The sequence below is a fragment of the Acanthopagrus latus genome, chromosome 5, assembly GCF_904848185.1.
Source record: "Acanthopagrus latus isolate v.2019 chromosome 5, fAcaLat1.1, whole genome shotgun sequence".
In the NCBI taxonomy this organism is placed as follows: Eukaryota; Metazoa; Chordata; class Actinopteri; order Spariformes; family Sparidae; genus Acanthopagrus; species Acanthopagrus latus.
The window spans coordinates 10,315,096-10,331,045 of NC_051043.1; the positions used below are offsets into that span (position 1 = coordinate 10,315,096).

Genomic DNA, 15,950 nt, shown 5'->3' on the forward strand with positions numbered 1-15,950 from the left:
TAAGCTCACGTGCACCTTTTCTCAAAATACTTTATTGGAAGGATGCGACATACATTTAATGTTTGTTAAATGCAGTATGATGTTCATACATAGCTTTCTTATAAAGTGTATGATTTAAACTGAAGAAATATGGAAGAACAAAAATCTTAATTTTCAATTACTAGTAATAGTAAAGATAATAATCAATTAACAGAGAATACAAAAGAAAATTGAAATAAGTTAGTGTGGTGATGCACATACATGTTAACATACATGCACATAGAGTATACATTTACATGCATGAACAGAGGCATCAGAAGCTCCTTTGTCCCACACAAAACACTGCTCCTGAAATGCCTCACCAGTAGTCTCACCTTCAAGTCACCATGTCATACATTTGCATAATTTATGCATAGCAACAAGTTTGGCATGTAAGAATTGATTCAGCACAGCTGCTCTGTTGTTGTTAGCTGTGCTGGCTCAGATGTGTGTGAGCTGACCAATCAGAGCAGACTGGATATTTGTGAGGAGGGGCTTGTAGTTTTATGTATCACCTTAGCTCACGTTGTATGCTGCAGTGCCAGGTATATGCTTTTGCTCATTAGACCAAATATAATCAGATTGCTCAATAGCCAGGATAAAAGTTGTCATTATAAGTTTATGCAAATTATGAATATGCTAAACTTGTGTGTTATGTATCATCAACACAATTCATGTAATATTAAGTTCAAATGTAAATGTGGATGTAAATTACATGAATGTGAACTCATTAGCAGAAGGAGGGGATGGTGGGGGTGTGACACCAAGGTGAGGTGGCTACCAGATGAGGGTAATTCTTTACACTGTTAAGACAATTAGCATCCATCACCATGGCAGCAAAACAGGACATTTTTACTAAGATGTCGGGACATCTTTGTGGCAACACAACTGGGAAAATCAAAACTTAACCCTGTGTCTAAACCTAACCAAACCTTGATTGTTGTCACAACATGAAAATGAAGATTGAAACGTATGAAAAAAGTTAAAATGTAAAGAAAAATTAGGTTTGAAATGTCCTTGGTTCGAAACAAAGTACAATGCCTGCATTCATTCCAGCAATTGTGTTGTTCTGCTCTCATTAGTTTGTGTGTATCATCATGCAGTTAAACGCACACATTCTCACACTCCCACATGCCAGCACCATGTCTGACACCAAAAACAAATCCCTTGTAGAAACGTTGAAACAAGTAGACCCACAGTCAAATGGAAAACCACTTCAGCTCAGGAAACAAAAGCCAGAAAAAAAGAGAAAAAAAAAAAGAAAAAAACAAACACAAAAAGTGAGTGTAACTCCCTGAAGTCTTGTGGTGATGAGCACTGCCAACTTTTCATAAGAAAACAACAGAGAGAGCCAAACATGTGGAGTCTGAACATGTTGTTGCACGCTTCCAGTGGTTTGTTTCAGGTCAGTGATTCTCTGGGTTGTTATGTTGGTCGCTCAGTACTGTCTGTAATGTCATTGTCCAGTCGTTGTTCTACTTCTCCTGAACATGATTAATGAGATTAACATACCACCCTCCCACCCCCCTCCCACCAAAAAAAAAAAAAAAAAAAAAAAAAAAGGTGGTAAAAAGATGGTTTTTCATTTTCTGGCATCATTAAGAAGAACATAGAGTACAATGTTGATTTAGATTTATTTTGAGACCAATTTGAGAATGACAAACAAAACAAAGACATGTGAGCCCCCCTGACCTTTAAGGACTCCCCATTGTATTGTTTGGAACATGTGACCGAGCTGGAGGGACCCCTCTGATGAATGTCAATCCCAAGCCAAAGCAGTTCGTAGGCTTCTGTGGGATTGTCCCAATTATACGGTAAAAAAATATTGCAATTTGGCAGGAGTAGAACTGAACTGATTATGGCCCTCATGTGTTTGATGCTGAGTGAAATGAAGTCAACATCATCGTGTTGATTGCATCCTTGGGATTATGCCTGGAGCCAAGCTCCAGAAAGCAAGTCTCAGATTCAGTGGAGGAGCTCAGAGTGCTGTCGGAATTCTAGCTCCGTTTAAAACTTATCTTTGGATGTCAGTGATTTCTCAGTCCAGGGGCTACCAGCAAGAATCTGAGGCCTTTTCAAAAATATAACCTCGTTCAGACTTGGAGACTCTTTGCCTCAGACCTGTGATGGGATTGTAGATTTTATTTAACACAGGTGTTTGAAATGTGAATGGATTTCCAAAATACAATCGACACAGTTCCTTCCTTTTCTTGAATCCGGTGGATTGTCTTTGCATCGGATAGTCACCATCGACTTGACTAGAAGAAAATTCAGTTGGACTGTGCATTATTTTAATGGTGTAAAACAATGAACAATTAAAATAGCTATACCAAAGTAAAAAGAAAAAAAGGAGTGAATGCGCTTGAACATCTTGCATATAATGGAACCCTTTTTTAAAGGGTTTCCATTCAAATTAGGCACTTCTAACTGAACCATTCTGAGTTCATAAGGCTTGATACATCATGGTGCCAAGGCACTGACGTCAGGTTCAGATCAAAGCACCTTATTTGTGCTCTTGATCACTTGTTGACCTAGAACTGACATTTTAGGAAAAACAGAGTCACTGCTTCTCAACAGTACAGTGTGCCTGTGTGCATGTTTGCAATAAATGTGCGTCTATTTTTGCACTTATTCTCACAACAGAAATGCTTTAAAGGTTGTGAATATCATCTATGTGTGGGATCACTAGAACCCACATGTGTTTAATCAACTCTGGTAAGGATGCAGAACAAAGCTATAGATCTGCATGCGTCTGTCTGTGTCACACACACCTCCTGAGCTACCCGTTTTCCGATTGAGATCTTACACCTGTTCAGGCTCTGCTGCTCTTACTGGCCTGCTTTGATTCAAAGTAGTTATTGTGGGTCCTTGCCGAATGACCATTCAGAGCCTGGATGCAGATGATAATTCAAAACCCTTGCAGAGGCTGCTGGCAGGAGTGCAGGTTTTCTTTATGAAGTCTTAACTTAGTCACAGATAAGTTTTTATAACTTTATTTTTTCGCCAAACTTTAAGGGTAGCTACATCAATTTTACACAGATCTTTACTAAAGCACTACTCAATGTATGTCTCCATTGAAGCTACTACATGCCTGTTGTACTGTGGGTAATGTGAAATGGACTTTTCCCTTTCTATTGGAGGGCAATAGATTTTGGCTTTGTGGGCGTTGGGTTTTAAAAAGCAGTCTAGCATTGCAAAACCACTTAACCGATATCGCTTTTCTTACTGCACTTCTTTTTCTCGACCTGGTGCCTACATTACCCACAATACAGGTCAGCCAATGAGTGACGTTACTGGAGACGATTAATCTGGTAAAGTGCAGCTTCCTCTGTAGCCAAAAAAAGGCTTCATACTACTTTCTACCCATGCAGTAGTACTCACCAAGTTGCGTAAATACAGTTTGATTTATAAAATTGATTTTGAACATGTTTGCTGATATTGAACAATATGGGCAATTAACAGTCCGTATCAATGATGAGAATATAAAATTACACATTTAAAAGAGCTGTGCCAGATATAATACACTGGTTTGGGTTAGGCTGTTGTTTTCCTGGGACATTTTACCTTACACTGTGTATCTGTAGCTGCAGTGCTGGGTTGTGCTTAACTGAACTGCATCCAAGTTCTTTAGAAATAATGGTTCTTCTATAGTGTCTTGGCATTTTCAATAGTCTTTTGAAAGGCTAAAATCTCCTTATTGAACGTAGATATAAATTGCCAGCATCACTACTACCAGCACTGGGCTAATTATGCCGCAGTGTCCTCGGTTCCCACAGCTGTTTTCCAGAGCTATAAAGGAAAGAAACAAATTTTGGAAGGGCTTACTCTGCTCAAAGATGGCTCTTGAATTGGAATGGAAAAATGTCAAGTGTACTGCTTTGTAAAGGAGTGGGGAGAAAATTGAAAATCCTCCATTGCTTAGCAGAGAGTTTCTCCCTGCCTGACACAGGCACAGCCAAAACAATCCCTTGCATAACCTCTGAATTATTTACATATTCCAGCGGGGTGCATAAACATTGCTTTTGTATGCCAGGCTGGGTGAGAATGGACACAAACATTCCCTGACAGCTATCATCTCGCAGTGTTCAGCCTCATACCATGTGATGCTGGAAGAATCTATAGAGGAAAGGGGGACAGTATCCGCAGGCAGGGTCGATAAATTGATCGTAACCCAGGGACCAATGCTGCTGTCATGTCTGTGGCAAGCCCAGCTCTGCTTAACTTATTGATCATTTAACAGTTTTTGCCAAGGCACTCGATGTTGATGCAGAGTTTAATTCCTTACATGTACCTTCACACTGTCTGTGCAAATAAACCTGCAGAGTGCGTAATGTCAGGGCATTGCATTGCATCTTTCAAACACAAGTATACAACTATATACTATATAAATACACACACACACACACACACACACACACACACACACACACACACACACACATATAGCAAAGATTGGAAACTAACCAAATAAACATCTATTCTGTTCTGGATGATTACTTACCATGAAAATAGAGCTTTTCAATGATGCTGGTCTCCTGTGCACTGGCCTCTATCAATACTAGTTAAATGAATGTCTCACTAGCATACTACTGAAGGCACTGGATTGTTGAACATACCCATATGATTGTTTCCATTATAAATGAGGTCCTTAGTTTAGAATGCACATCAGAAGAGAAAAACATCCTTGGATTGTTCTCAGCCCCTTTGCTGTCTTTCCCTGGTCCGTTATAGTTTTCAAGGCACTTGTTATCGCAGCTTTTCTTTGTAAATTATCAAGCTATTTAAATACTCTCTGCACAGTCTCCACTGTACAGTGGCTGTTGGGTTGTTATTTTAAACTGAACATCCTCCTCCTCCTCCTCGATACAATAAAAATCAAAGAGCACTCTTTGACATTCGCTGTCATTACAGTTTCTCAACAACTTTCCCAAATTAGAATTTAATAATTCAGCTCCAAAAAATAAATAAATAAATAAAGTTTTCAAACATAAGTCAGCACTGCATTGCTGTTGTTTACTCTCTATAAATGGAAGCTTGATGCTGAGTGTCACCTCTTGTTTCTCTCTTTCATCTCCCTCTCCACCCACAGAGGGATTGCTCGTGCTTTGGCTCAAGACATACCACTCATCGTGCCTGGGCTGTCGGGGAAGGGGAGACCGCTTTGTGAGTGCAGAGAGGCACATTTACTCATACTGTAAGTCAAAAAAAAAAAAGAAAAAAACATTTGAAATGATGCGTGCATGTTGTTTGGTATGTTATCTTCTGCATGTGCACTTCTAGGACATTGTTGTGATTGTTGCTGTCACTGTATTTCACAGGTTTAATTTTCGTGATGGGCTCATTACCATGTGTTTTTTCAAGCTTATTAGCTTTCAAATCCCTTATAAAAACTTTGAGCAAGTTGGTAAAAACTTCACAAACCTGCTTTAATAACAATACACAAAGCTATGCACAAGCAGCTCTAAACTGAGCTAATTTATACAATTTATTGCAGTAATTTAATCTGCACAAACAGTGAAAAAATGTAAAGATTATATTTTGGCATATAACATTAGGTAAGGTGTTTTACTCTTGGTCTAGTCAACTTGCTGGACAATCAGCAGAGACTCAAGGCAGTCAACAGTCCTGGTAATCGAACAGTCCAGCGCATAACGTCCAATCTAATGCCGTTTCCCCATTTTGCTGTGTTTTAAATCATGTTGAGCACACGCATAAGTGTTATCATCCTTTTCCGAAAGACCCTCAGCAAGAAAACAAATAATCGTATTACTCAAAATGTTTACCTTTACTTATTCTACACACCGCTGGTCCGTCAGGTTATACTTACCTCTATTATGACTTGAATTTGACTCCGTGTGAGATCCTGACATTGCATTTGTGTAAATGCGATTCACACAGATGGATAAACATGTTGGCAAAACAGATACTTAAGCAGCCCTTTGCAGCAGTTAATCATTTATAAGGCTCTAGGCCTACTGTCATAAAACATAATGTTTTGTTGTCTATGTGGCCTTTTTATGACACTTTAAATACTACGCAGACGCAAATAATCGCAAACAAATAATCCACATGCATGCTCGCACAACCAGCAATAAACACACAAATACACATTTATGCAATTCCCAAACGCCTTTTATGTGCGGCTTAATAATATGTGAGCCCCTCTGGCTGTCGGTAAATACTTTCTATGCTTCCATTGGAACAGACACCATGAGTAGCCACAGTAAATGGTTTTATAAGCAGTTCACTGAGGCATGATGTCTCCTTACCTGAAACCCCCTACCATTATCCCTCACATATTACCACTGATACAATTTATTTTCAGGCAATTGGAGCATAGACCAGTGATTCCACTGATTTATTCTGTTGCTTACGTTAAAAATGTGCTCTCACTCTTTAAGGCGAGCCGGTCAGCCATATGTCTATGTCCTTTGAACATTCACTTGGACAGCAAACCTTAAAGATCTCCGACAGCAGAAACATCTAAGTTAAATCTCTTTGTGAGTCAAGTTTTCTCCAGATATTTTTGGTTTTGGCTCATTAGAATTTAAGAGGTTTGTCTAGACTGAGGTTACTGCAGAGGGCAAACGAGGACCAGCGGCTACTGCTTATTGCTGAAAAGCAAACATCACTGCTGACACAGATGAAATAGCACCTTTAATCACTCTTGTCAAAAAGGATATATATCAGGAATATCTATGTCTTTCTGTTTGCACACACTAATACGCACATTAGTATCAAATAAACACATTATATTAAAAGGGCAGCACTCACTGTTGCCTCCATTTAACAGAACGGTGCCAGATATCTCAGTATACTGTGGCTGTTGATTTGATCAAGCTGCCAGCCATAGAACAGCTGATTGATTAAATGCTGATCAAATCGAACCAAACAAGCGGTAATTAACTCAATTCACTCAGGATCGCTACAAAACAAGGTTACACTTTTAATCAGTAAAGACTCCTTTTAGCTTATACTGCATAATAGCTTTAAGTGGGCATTTTGCTGAGTCTGGTTCTAATAATAAACAGCCTCAGATAGGTGACAGGAGGGAAGAATGTAAGGGGGGGGGTTCGGGTGGGGTGGTGGCTGGAGGTCATGTGTTGAGTCTTTGATGATCAGGATGGCGGAGGAGGAGGAGGATGGGAGGACTTCCTCATAACTCACTTTGTTACATTATAAATCCTTCTGTCTCATGCAGGAGAACAGCATATTGATCTGTGCACAAGAAATATGGTCCTTCCAGGCCATTTGCTTTTGTTGATATGTGGCATTGTGCTGTGGAAAATGAGTTGCAGAGACTGAGAGGCTTTAAGAGCCACTCTTTAGCATAACAGTGCATTTGTGTTTTTCACTCTGACCCGTATTGTCCGTTTGTATCAAAGTGCAACAGTTGTGTGTGTCAGGCACAAAGGTTTGGAAGTCCTCAGTAAATGGTTGAGAGCCATTTCTATGAATTAATCTTTCGTCTCAATCCTCAGCCGACGATGCTCAAGTCTGAAGAGAAAAAAAACAAACTGTTAGCTTGCAGTTAAAGGTCTATCCTTGATCTCGGCACTCATACAATGTGACAAGAGTATGAATGTGTCTGAAGACTGAAATAGGGGGGATACTTTTAAACAAACTCTAATCAAAAAATGGACCCCTAAAAATCAAAGTAAGAAGTTGAATGTACAATTAAAAGGCCAGCGAGATACTTGAGTCTGTTAGAATAACACCTTGCTAAGTCTTCTTGATTTGAGGAATCTGTGGTGCTACGTTGCGGGGAGGCTTGCTGGGTGAGACTATGAATATTTGGAGAATTAACATTTGTTTTTTGGTGATTATGCTATTTTCGGCTGTTACAGTGATGCCTGTCTGAAACTGAAGTATTTTCAGACGCCGACAGATACTGCACTGAATCCAAGACTTCAGAAGTGGGAAAGTATGCCATTGATGTGGATGTATATATAGGTCTGCTTGCTCACTAGTCATTAAGTCAGTTCTTTCAGATGTTAAAGCACAATAGAGATGTCTGAACAAGACTCAAAGGCTACATTTCTGGCTAATTAAACACTGGCAATAAGCTATAAGAAGGCAAGTTTAGAAAAGTGTGAAAGCTTGTGTCATTCATCCAATTGAACCTGATATATATATCACTCCATTATGCATTCAGCCCAAGCTGACAAAAACGCTGTAGAGTGGAACATCAGCAGAGCATAGCTCAGCAAACCCAACCGCCAAATATTATAATTCTCCAACTGTAGTTTAAATAAGAACTGCAGGTTTCTGGATGTGGGGGCTCAGGCCAGCAACCACCAGATTGCTGCCTTGGACGTATTCGCAGTGGAAACAGATGGGATGGGGTGCACAGTGGCAGATCATCGTTATTATGGTCACACAGTGGGGGCGAGTTATGGAAAATGTTCCTTGTGAGATGTTGCACCACGGCTCATTTAGTCGAGAAAACCAAAAAGAAAATCAGTGGCTGTCGATGCAAAAAGTACAAAAATGAGACATACTTTGGATGTTCCTGCAACATATTGATGACTCTTTTCTTTTTTGTATTATTATTTAGAGATGATTAGCGTGCAATTGCAGCAGTTGTGCAATTGTCTGATTTCAATGACATAATGCACACATGCTCAGAGTAGCTTTATTTTCTTTAACATCGCAATCATAGCCTCGATCAGAATCTCATTTTCTGTGCATTTGTAACACTTGGTGTGTTTGCTGCAGAAAAAAAAAAATACAATAATAATCAGGATGACAAAGAGCGAGAAGACACGAGCCGATGCCAGTGCTAACGGCCTGGGACTAGCAGAGGAGAGAAATAGAAGAGGCTGCTCGGGGAACACATAACTCAGCCGCGTGTCCCAACGCCGAGAGAGGAAGGGAAAAGACGACACAATGCAATATTCTCTTTGGAATTAATTCACTGTCTCTTCTCCAAGAGCATCTAATTTAGTGTTGCTTGCCTTTCTTACTGTCTCAATCTGCCCCTCACTGTCTCTGTCTCTCCCATGCTCTCACTCCATTTCCTTCACTAGCTTGCTGTTCCCATCCTGCACAGTCCCCCCCCACCACCACCACCCATCACGTCACCAACCCGGCTAACCACCACCACCACCACCACTGCCACCACCACCACCACCACCACCGCCGCCGCTTTCCCTTTATTGTCTCTCGTTCTCTCTTTCTCTGCCTTAGGCCTTTGTTAGACTGTCTTTGTGGAGGGAGCACAGAGGAAAGAGGGAGGCCTTGAACACGACTCGAGCAGTCTGATTGGGAAGGAGAGCGCGAGAACCCGCAGACATGGGAGATGAGAGAGGGGAGCGAGTGGATATGAAACATCCCCCCACCCCCCCCACCCCCCTGTGAGAGACAGAGGGAATGGGGAAAGAGTGGGAACATACTGATAGAAATAGACGGGCGAGGGAGAAAAAGTGGTTATCCCCTCATCCACTGTTTTAAAGAGGTTAACCTCATTAAAATTGCGGTTATGAAAATGCTGAGGGCACGGTGGAAGATAAAGCCCTCGCGCCAGTAGTACATTCTTGGTCTGAGTTCATAGATTCTTCACCCATGAAGTTTCAATTTGAGATTATGTCTGCATCCTTAAGGTGCCTCAGCCTACTGTCCGTTTGGATGAAGGGATAAATTCCCTTTGCCCTTCAAGGTGCGGATTATTACCGCAGGAGAAATGGCGGCCACTCCTCTCCAACTCTGTAACTTTTGCTAGGAATAAAAACACGGCGCCCGCTTTTAGTGGCTGAAATAAAAACAGCAGTAAATGAGTCAAATATGAGAAGGTCACTGTGTTTTCCAGCCCGTTGCTCATCCTAAATGGGTCCCCGTGGCCTAAATGAGGATGGATGTGAGCTGAAGGGGATTCGCTGGTCTGAGCTGCAGTCTCTCAACATGCCAAGGGAAAAACAAGGGCAAAGGAGACGAGAGGAGTTGAGTTGGAAGACTGGACTGACTGAGGTTTAGACACACCACTGTGGAGGATTCACAGAATACAGTTGTTGGAGCTGTGTTAAGTGTAGAGGCTGACAGCAGAGACTGGGAGGAGGTCAAAAGGTCTGCACTTGTGTACAGATTTACCAGCAAGCCTCGGTGCTGGTGACAAATCCTCTCTGATCATCTGTCTGTTGTTTGATTTCCCTTTGTCTCTCAGGCAAGGATGAACCTTAAGTCTAATGAGGAGTTTATGATTGCAAATGTGCATGAACTAATAAGAAACTAATAAAAAAAACAAAAAAAAAAACAGGTATTCTGTTTATCTGATCATCTGTTTTTGAATTTTTGATTTTTAATCCATCTCTAGACAAAAGGTAATACCAGTCAAATAAGACCATTTATTGATGTCTTCATAGGATTAGCACAAGATATTTGCACAGTGGTTTTATGAGTTCTAAGCTTGGCTTTTAAGCAGTTGTTGTTCTCATCATTTAAAAAAAGCACCCTTAATTCTAGCACATTTAAAAAAAAAAAAGAATAAATAAATCACATTTTCCAGGATCTGCTAAGGAAGACAGAGTCTGGATGGGAGGTGCTGTGGAGGTAGGACTAGAGGGCGGCGTCTCATTAAGATGATAGCAGACTTTACTGATGGCACTGTGGATGATTTATAGGTCTTGACCAAGTGCAGGTCTCTATCTACATTATACCATAAGACACTTGATATCTTTCATGATTCATGATGAGGAGCTCGAAAACACCTCAAGGTCAGACTGATAGCTATGGAATGTTGGATGATGACATCATCTTAAAGTCTGAGCCCTGCCCTGTTCTTTCCTCAGTGGTGGAGTAGTCTCACAGAAAACATGTGGAGATAGAAATTGAGTTCACAAGTATCAAACCACATTATTGGTTCACATTATGTCAAAGACATCTCTGTACTGTGATGCAGTGTACTGAAGTTAGCATGCTAGCCCAGCCTATCCCATCTCATAATACCACTTTGTACTGCAAGAGGTGCTAGCCTGATATCTCCTGCAGTTCAGCTGGGAGATGTAAAAGTGGCATGTCTGCTACTTAGTCCAAAAAGTAAACAAAATAATCTCACAAAATGACAAGAAAAGGAAATATTTTCACACCAGTGTTCAACACTCAAATCCCAGTCTCACCACACACCTTCTCATTTCAGGTTTATTGCCTTTTGCCAAACAATGATTAATGAACAATGAATTTACCAAAATTTCCTCGTTTACCTCGTTACAAAAAATTCAAACATGACAGAAAGAAAAAGAAATGGCAAAAGTCCTGAAGTCACCGGGTAAGATGGGAAAGAATTCCAGCTCTACAAGCCGTTTATTGCCCACTGCTGATGCCCCGCTCTCTTTCTGTTCCAGTTTTAGCCCCCATTGCACCGGCACCGGTAATTCACCTCTGTAGTGTAAACCCAGAGGCTGTGTACAGTCCAAGTCTGATGTCTGAGGCACAGGAGATAAATGTTAGGGGCCCGCAGTGAAATTTAGGGTAAGGGGACCCCAATTGCCACTCATATAATATTATACATGGACATATTTTGAAATGACCACTACAAACCATCCAAAAAGGCACTCTCATACATTAAAAAGAAAGGTTTATTTGTAGTAAATATGTTATTATTTCTGACAAAATGGGTAAGATGGGTTAGGGTGGGGTTAGGCTGGGAATTTTTGCCTCGGGCCCCAACACTCTCTAGAATCGCCACTGGCCGCGTTCATCTGTTGCTCACATTCTCCCTGATGCCCAATTACCGACCTACAGTAAATGTCATGGGAGGACAACTCCAAATCCAAAATTGCATGTCCTTGTATGAGGAACATATTCATCCAAGCAACATCTTCACATTTCATCAGCAAAAGAACAGCTCTGTGTTCACTCTGTAATTATAGTCCTACATTTGAAATCACCAAGGTGCAATTGTCTGATTCATTTAACCCCAAGTTTCATCAAAATCCAATCAGCAGGGACTGAAATATCACACATGGCACATGAGCAATCAGCGTGATGCCACCCTCTCAGAAATAATCTAATTCTGAAATGTCACCACTCGGTGAGATACCTTCAGCACAGCAGTATACATCCTAGTTTCATCAGCGCCTTGTCAGCAGTGTCTGAGTGGATGGACAGATGAAATCCCAAGCTGGTCGTTAGGATCAACCCTCAGTATGATTATCAGAGAGTGTTTCATTTCTCCAAGTAGCTGAAGTGGCATTCATAGGGAAAGGCCAGGTGTAGGCTGTTATTGTCAGTCAGGGGTACATAGAAAGCATGTTGCAGTATGGGACACGAACAACTAGACAATATCAAGATAAAGGGGTGCTGAATCTTACAATGAGACAATCTAGACTACACATGATGTTGGCCGTCAGTGACGTTTGTGCTGCAGCACACTGTAAAAAAATAACATCTCCCAACTGATTTGCACAGACTTGATGAAGTCTTCTGCGAGATCTGCACTTCAAAACTCAACAAGGCTTTCCAGAGAAAATGCGAAGTTAGACCAGCTATCCCACTTCGTTCAGTTTGCCATGGGGGAGTTACAAAAAAAAAAAAAAAAAGAAAAAAAAAGAAACGAGGTTGAGGAAAAGTCTGAAGTGGCTGATTACACACAATTTAAAGTCTCCAACCCGTCAGGCGTTTTGGGGAAAGTGCTTTTCCTGGGGGGGATGAGGACGAGGAGGAGGAAGAGCTGCCTCCACCGGCGAGACAGCGCCCCGGTCGGATTCCCGTCACCGACCGTGAAGCGCACATCCTCACGCAGGGAGAGCCACAGGGGCTGTCCTTGAATCTGCGTCAATGCGCACGCTCCTAGACAGGATGTTCGGCTATTGGACTTTCAAATAAAAGAAGAAAAAAAAAAAGAATAAGAAAAAAAAAAGAAATAAAAAGCACGACTGTTGAGTGCTAAAAAGTCAAATGTGTCTTTTTCTAAAAATTGAATGTGTTAATAACTGGATTTTATTTTGGTCGCCTGGACCGGAAGCGCTGATCGACTTCACTCCGGTGGCTTGACTGTTGTCGTCCGGGAGCGCTGAGCGCACACGTCGCTCTCACCACTACATCGCACCACTGCGGTAGGAGCTGGGAAGGCAGCAGCGGAGGGGGACGAGGCAGGCACACTTCACTCATCAACACAAGCATCCAGGTGGAGAGAGAGCGCGTCTCTGTGCCGACTTCATCACCGAGGAGGACTTTAACCTGTCCGGACATACAGCTCCAAACAGCTGCCAGGGCTAATCCTTCAGCCCGGCGAGAGTGCAGGAGGGGAGAACTTTTGGCTCTTTGGCTCCGCGATATTTTTTATTTATTTATTTTTTTATTATCATTATTTTTTTTTTACTAACATCCTTAACCTTGGAAGTCAGAGCTGTTTATTGTGAGAGAGGATGGGACCGCTACTCCTTTCCATCGCCCTGTGTGTGAGCGTCGCTGTCCCGCAGCATGTGAAAGGTGAGTGGGAAAAGTGACTGTCTGTCATTACTGTCAAGTATTTTTGTTTATTTATTTATTTATTTGTGTTTTTTACATGACTAGCCCTTTAGCGTGGGAGTACCACAGACTGGTCAGTGCGATGGGAGCGCCTTTACATGATCAGAGCGACCGAGTGACTGTGCTGGTTAAGAAGCGGGGAAAGCCCTCACGGACAGCAGAGCAGAACATGTAATGTGCGTGCATGGAGAGGCTGTGTTGTTTGCGGGAGCAGGAGCAGCCCTGTCCGCACTGTTTTGGAGACGAGACAACTGTCGATCGAATCTGCGCACGACCTGGTTTCTTAATCGGTTTACACGCGGTGCACAGGACACTTTATTGAGTCGACGAGGCGAGCGACTCAATTTCTGCCTCTCCCGTGCGTAATTTCGCCGTGATAAGGGGCCAAATCGGTCCGTCCACCGTGGGCGCACAGTGAAGGTACGGATGTGCGCTGCTCCAGTCCCTTTGCGCGCCCTCACACTGATGGTCTTCAGCTGTCCGGCTCCGCTCCTGTGGGATGCTTCCACTGGATGCCAAAGCAAGCCGTGCGTCCAGACTCGACTGGGAGCGCCACTTTTCCTTCTTCGACAAACTGAATTAAGAAAACAACAAAAGGGTTAAATGGAAAAGATTCCAGGCAGACAGACCCAGATGCTATCGTAGAGGAGATAAGCTAGAGAGAGCTCTCTGTGTTAGTTTCATCGCGATACCATTATTGACCAGGATGTCGCCAAGAGAATGTTAATTGTGCACCACGGGTCCAATACAGAGTCTTAAAAAAAATGTCACACACAGATGTGAAATTGTTAAAAGCTTTCAGTTTCACCTGACCCCCTGGATAAGCTTTTAAATGAGTGCACTCCTCCTCCTCCTCCTCCTCCTCCTCCTCCTCCTCCTCTTTCATTGCCCTTCCAGTTTTGTGCTGATTGCAATATGTACATTCTCCATGAGCAGTGCACAGCGGTACCTGTGGGGTTTGTGTAAAGAAAGCAGTGTAGCCTATGGAAGTGGGTCATGCCACCCTCCCTGTCTCTATTCATTTAGCAACACACTTGCCTCGGGAGTCACACATGTCAGACAGACCTCTGCCTCTACACCAGGAGAGTGCCTTAAGCAGAGCTCCTAAGGCTACGTAAGCCTGGCGGTGTCAACTCAAGAGTCTGTCGTTCCAAGAGGTAATACTCCCTGGTAGGCTGGCATAATGAATGCAGACGGGAAAGCGGGGAGCCGACTTGTTTCAAGGCTCAGCCAGATAAAAATAAACCCTGAACCTGTCCCCTCAATTAATCATATACCAGTTAAATGTGTGGTATTGTAAAGGGACATTTCTGTCCATCTGTTTCCAAACAGGAGTAACCTCGTCCACAGCCAGGAGCTGGTTTTAGGAGCAGATGGAGGGTGTCGATAATATCTGATCTCTGTGTGAGCATCCTTAGAGCCACAATGGTCACCATGGTCACTATTTCAGCAATGAAACTGCTTTGGGGTGTCCTTATTTTTTTTTTTTTTTTGCCCCCCCTCTCAGAACTCCCATATTCAGCCTGAAAAGATCCATCAGCATTCAGACTCCCTGCCATAAAAGAGGAGAGCAACAAAGAATGCATTGTGAAGATTAGAAGTTGTGTTGTAATTGCACAAAAGCAACAGTGTGTTTACTTTTTTTGCGGTTTCACAAAGGTAGCAGGTGTCTTCAGAGACGGCTGCTAACAAACACTCTATTGAGGATGTCACAGGGTGCCTCTGTCCACTGAAGCAAATTGATGGGGTAGAAACATTCGCCTTCAGGTAAAACAGACCGCATTGTTCCAAGTCAGTGTGCAATACATCACTTCCTCTGGTTGGTTACTGGTGCTGACTCGCACACATTGTTTGGTGATTGTGCCTGTCCGCCTGGACAAAGCACATGACTGCAGCAGTGGGCCCTCTGTATTGAAATGTAAGATGCTTTTGTGCTTGTTTAGAGAGTCAGTTTTAATGAATTTGATGCATCTTAATTTCAGACTCAGTCTTGTTGTAATGGCTGCACAATTAGAGCCTTTTAGGCAAATGGACAGCCATCTGGAGAGGCGATGGGATGGACAGCTATTGGTGAATCATGATTAGTGTTAATATTGTTGGTCACCGTTCATTTCGCTCAGAGATTCCACTCACTCAGCACAGATTAAGAAGCTTGTCATTTTTAGAGTGACTGTGGATTTAGGTTGGCTCTGTGAGCTGCTAATCATGCTCACAGACTGTTGATTTGTTGCTTAAGAAATACTTTCCTGCGAGCAGCATCTGGTGCATTTGGATAAACAATCGACCTGGCTGGAATTGATAGGGATGGAAATGCTGTCTGGATGTAACTTAATACTGCCTGGCATATCACGGGGGCCGTGTAGCCTAAGACACAGCGCAGACTAATTCACTTACCTTTTCCATGGGCGCATTATTTTACTACAGTATGTGCACTGTGGGCTGTAACAGTCATGAGTTATTTGATGTAT

At 42.3% G+C, this 15,950-nt stretch overlaps 1 protein-coding gene across 5 annotated transcripts in view; it reads left to right on the forward strand.

The window, feature by feature from the left end:
- Positions 1 to 2,699: 2,699 nt before the first annotated feature.
- LOC119019939 (EGF-like repeat and discoidin I-like domain-containing protein 3) overlaps positions 2,700 to 15,950 on the forward strand; it is a 125,471-nt gene continuing 112,220 nt past the window's right edge. For 3 of the 5 annotated variants that reach the window (XM_037098934.1, XM_037098935.1, XM_037098936.1), the window contains exon 1: positions 13,012 to 13,443. In XM_037098934.1, the coding sequence (XP_036954829.1) occupies positions 13,380 to 13,443 (64 nt within the window). In that variant the 5' untranslated portion in view covers positions 13,012 to 13,379. Of the gene's footprint in view, positions 2,734 to 5,107; positions 5,213 to 13,011; positions 13,444 to 15,950 lie in introns of those variants that run through there. The other 2 variants (XM_037098932.1, XM_037098933.1) reach the window with 1 other exon arrangement.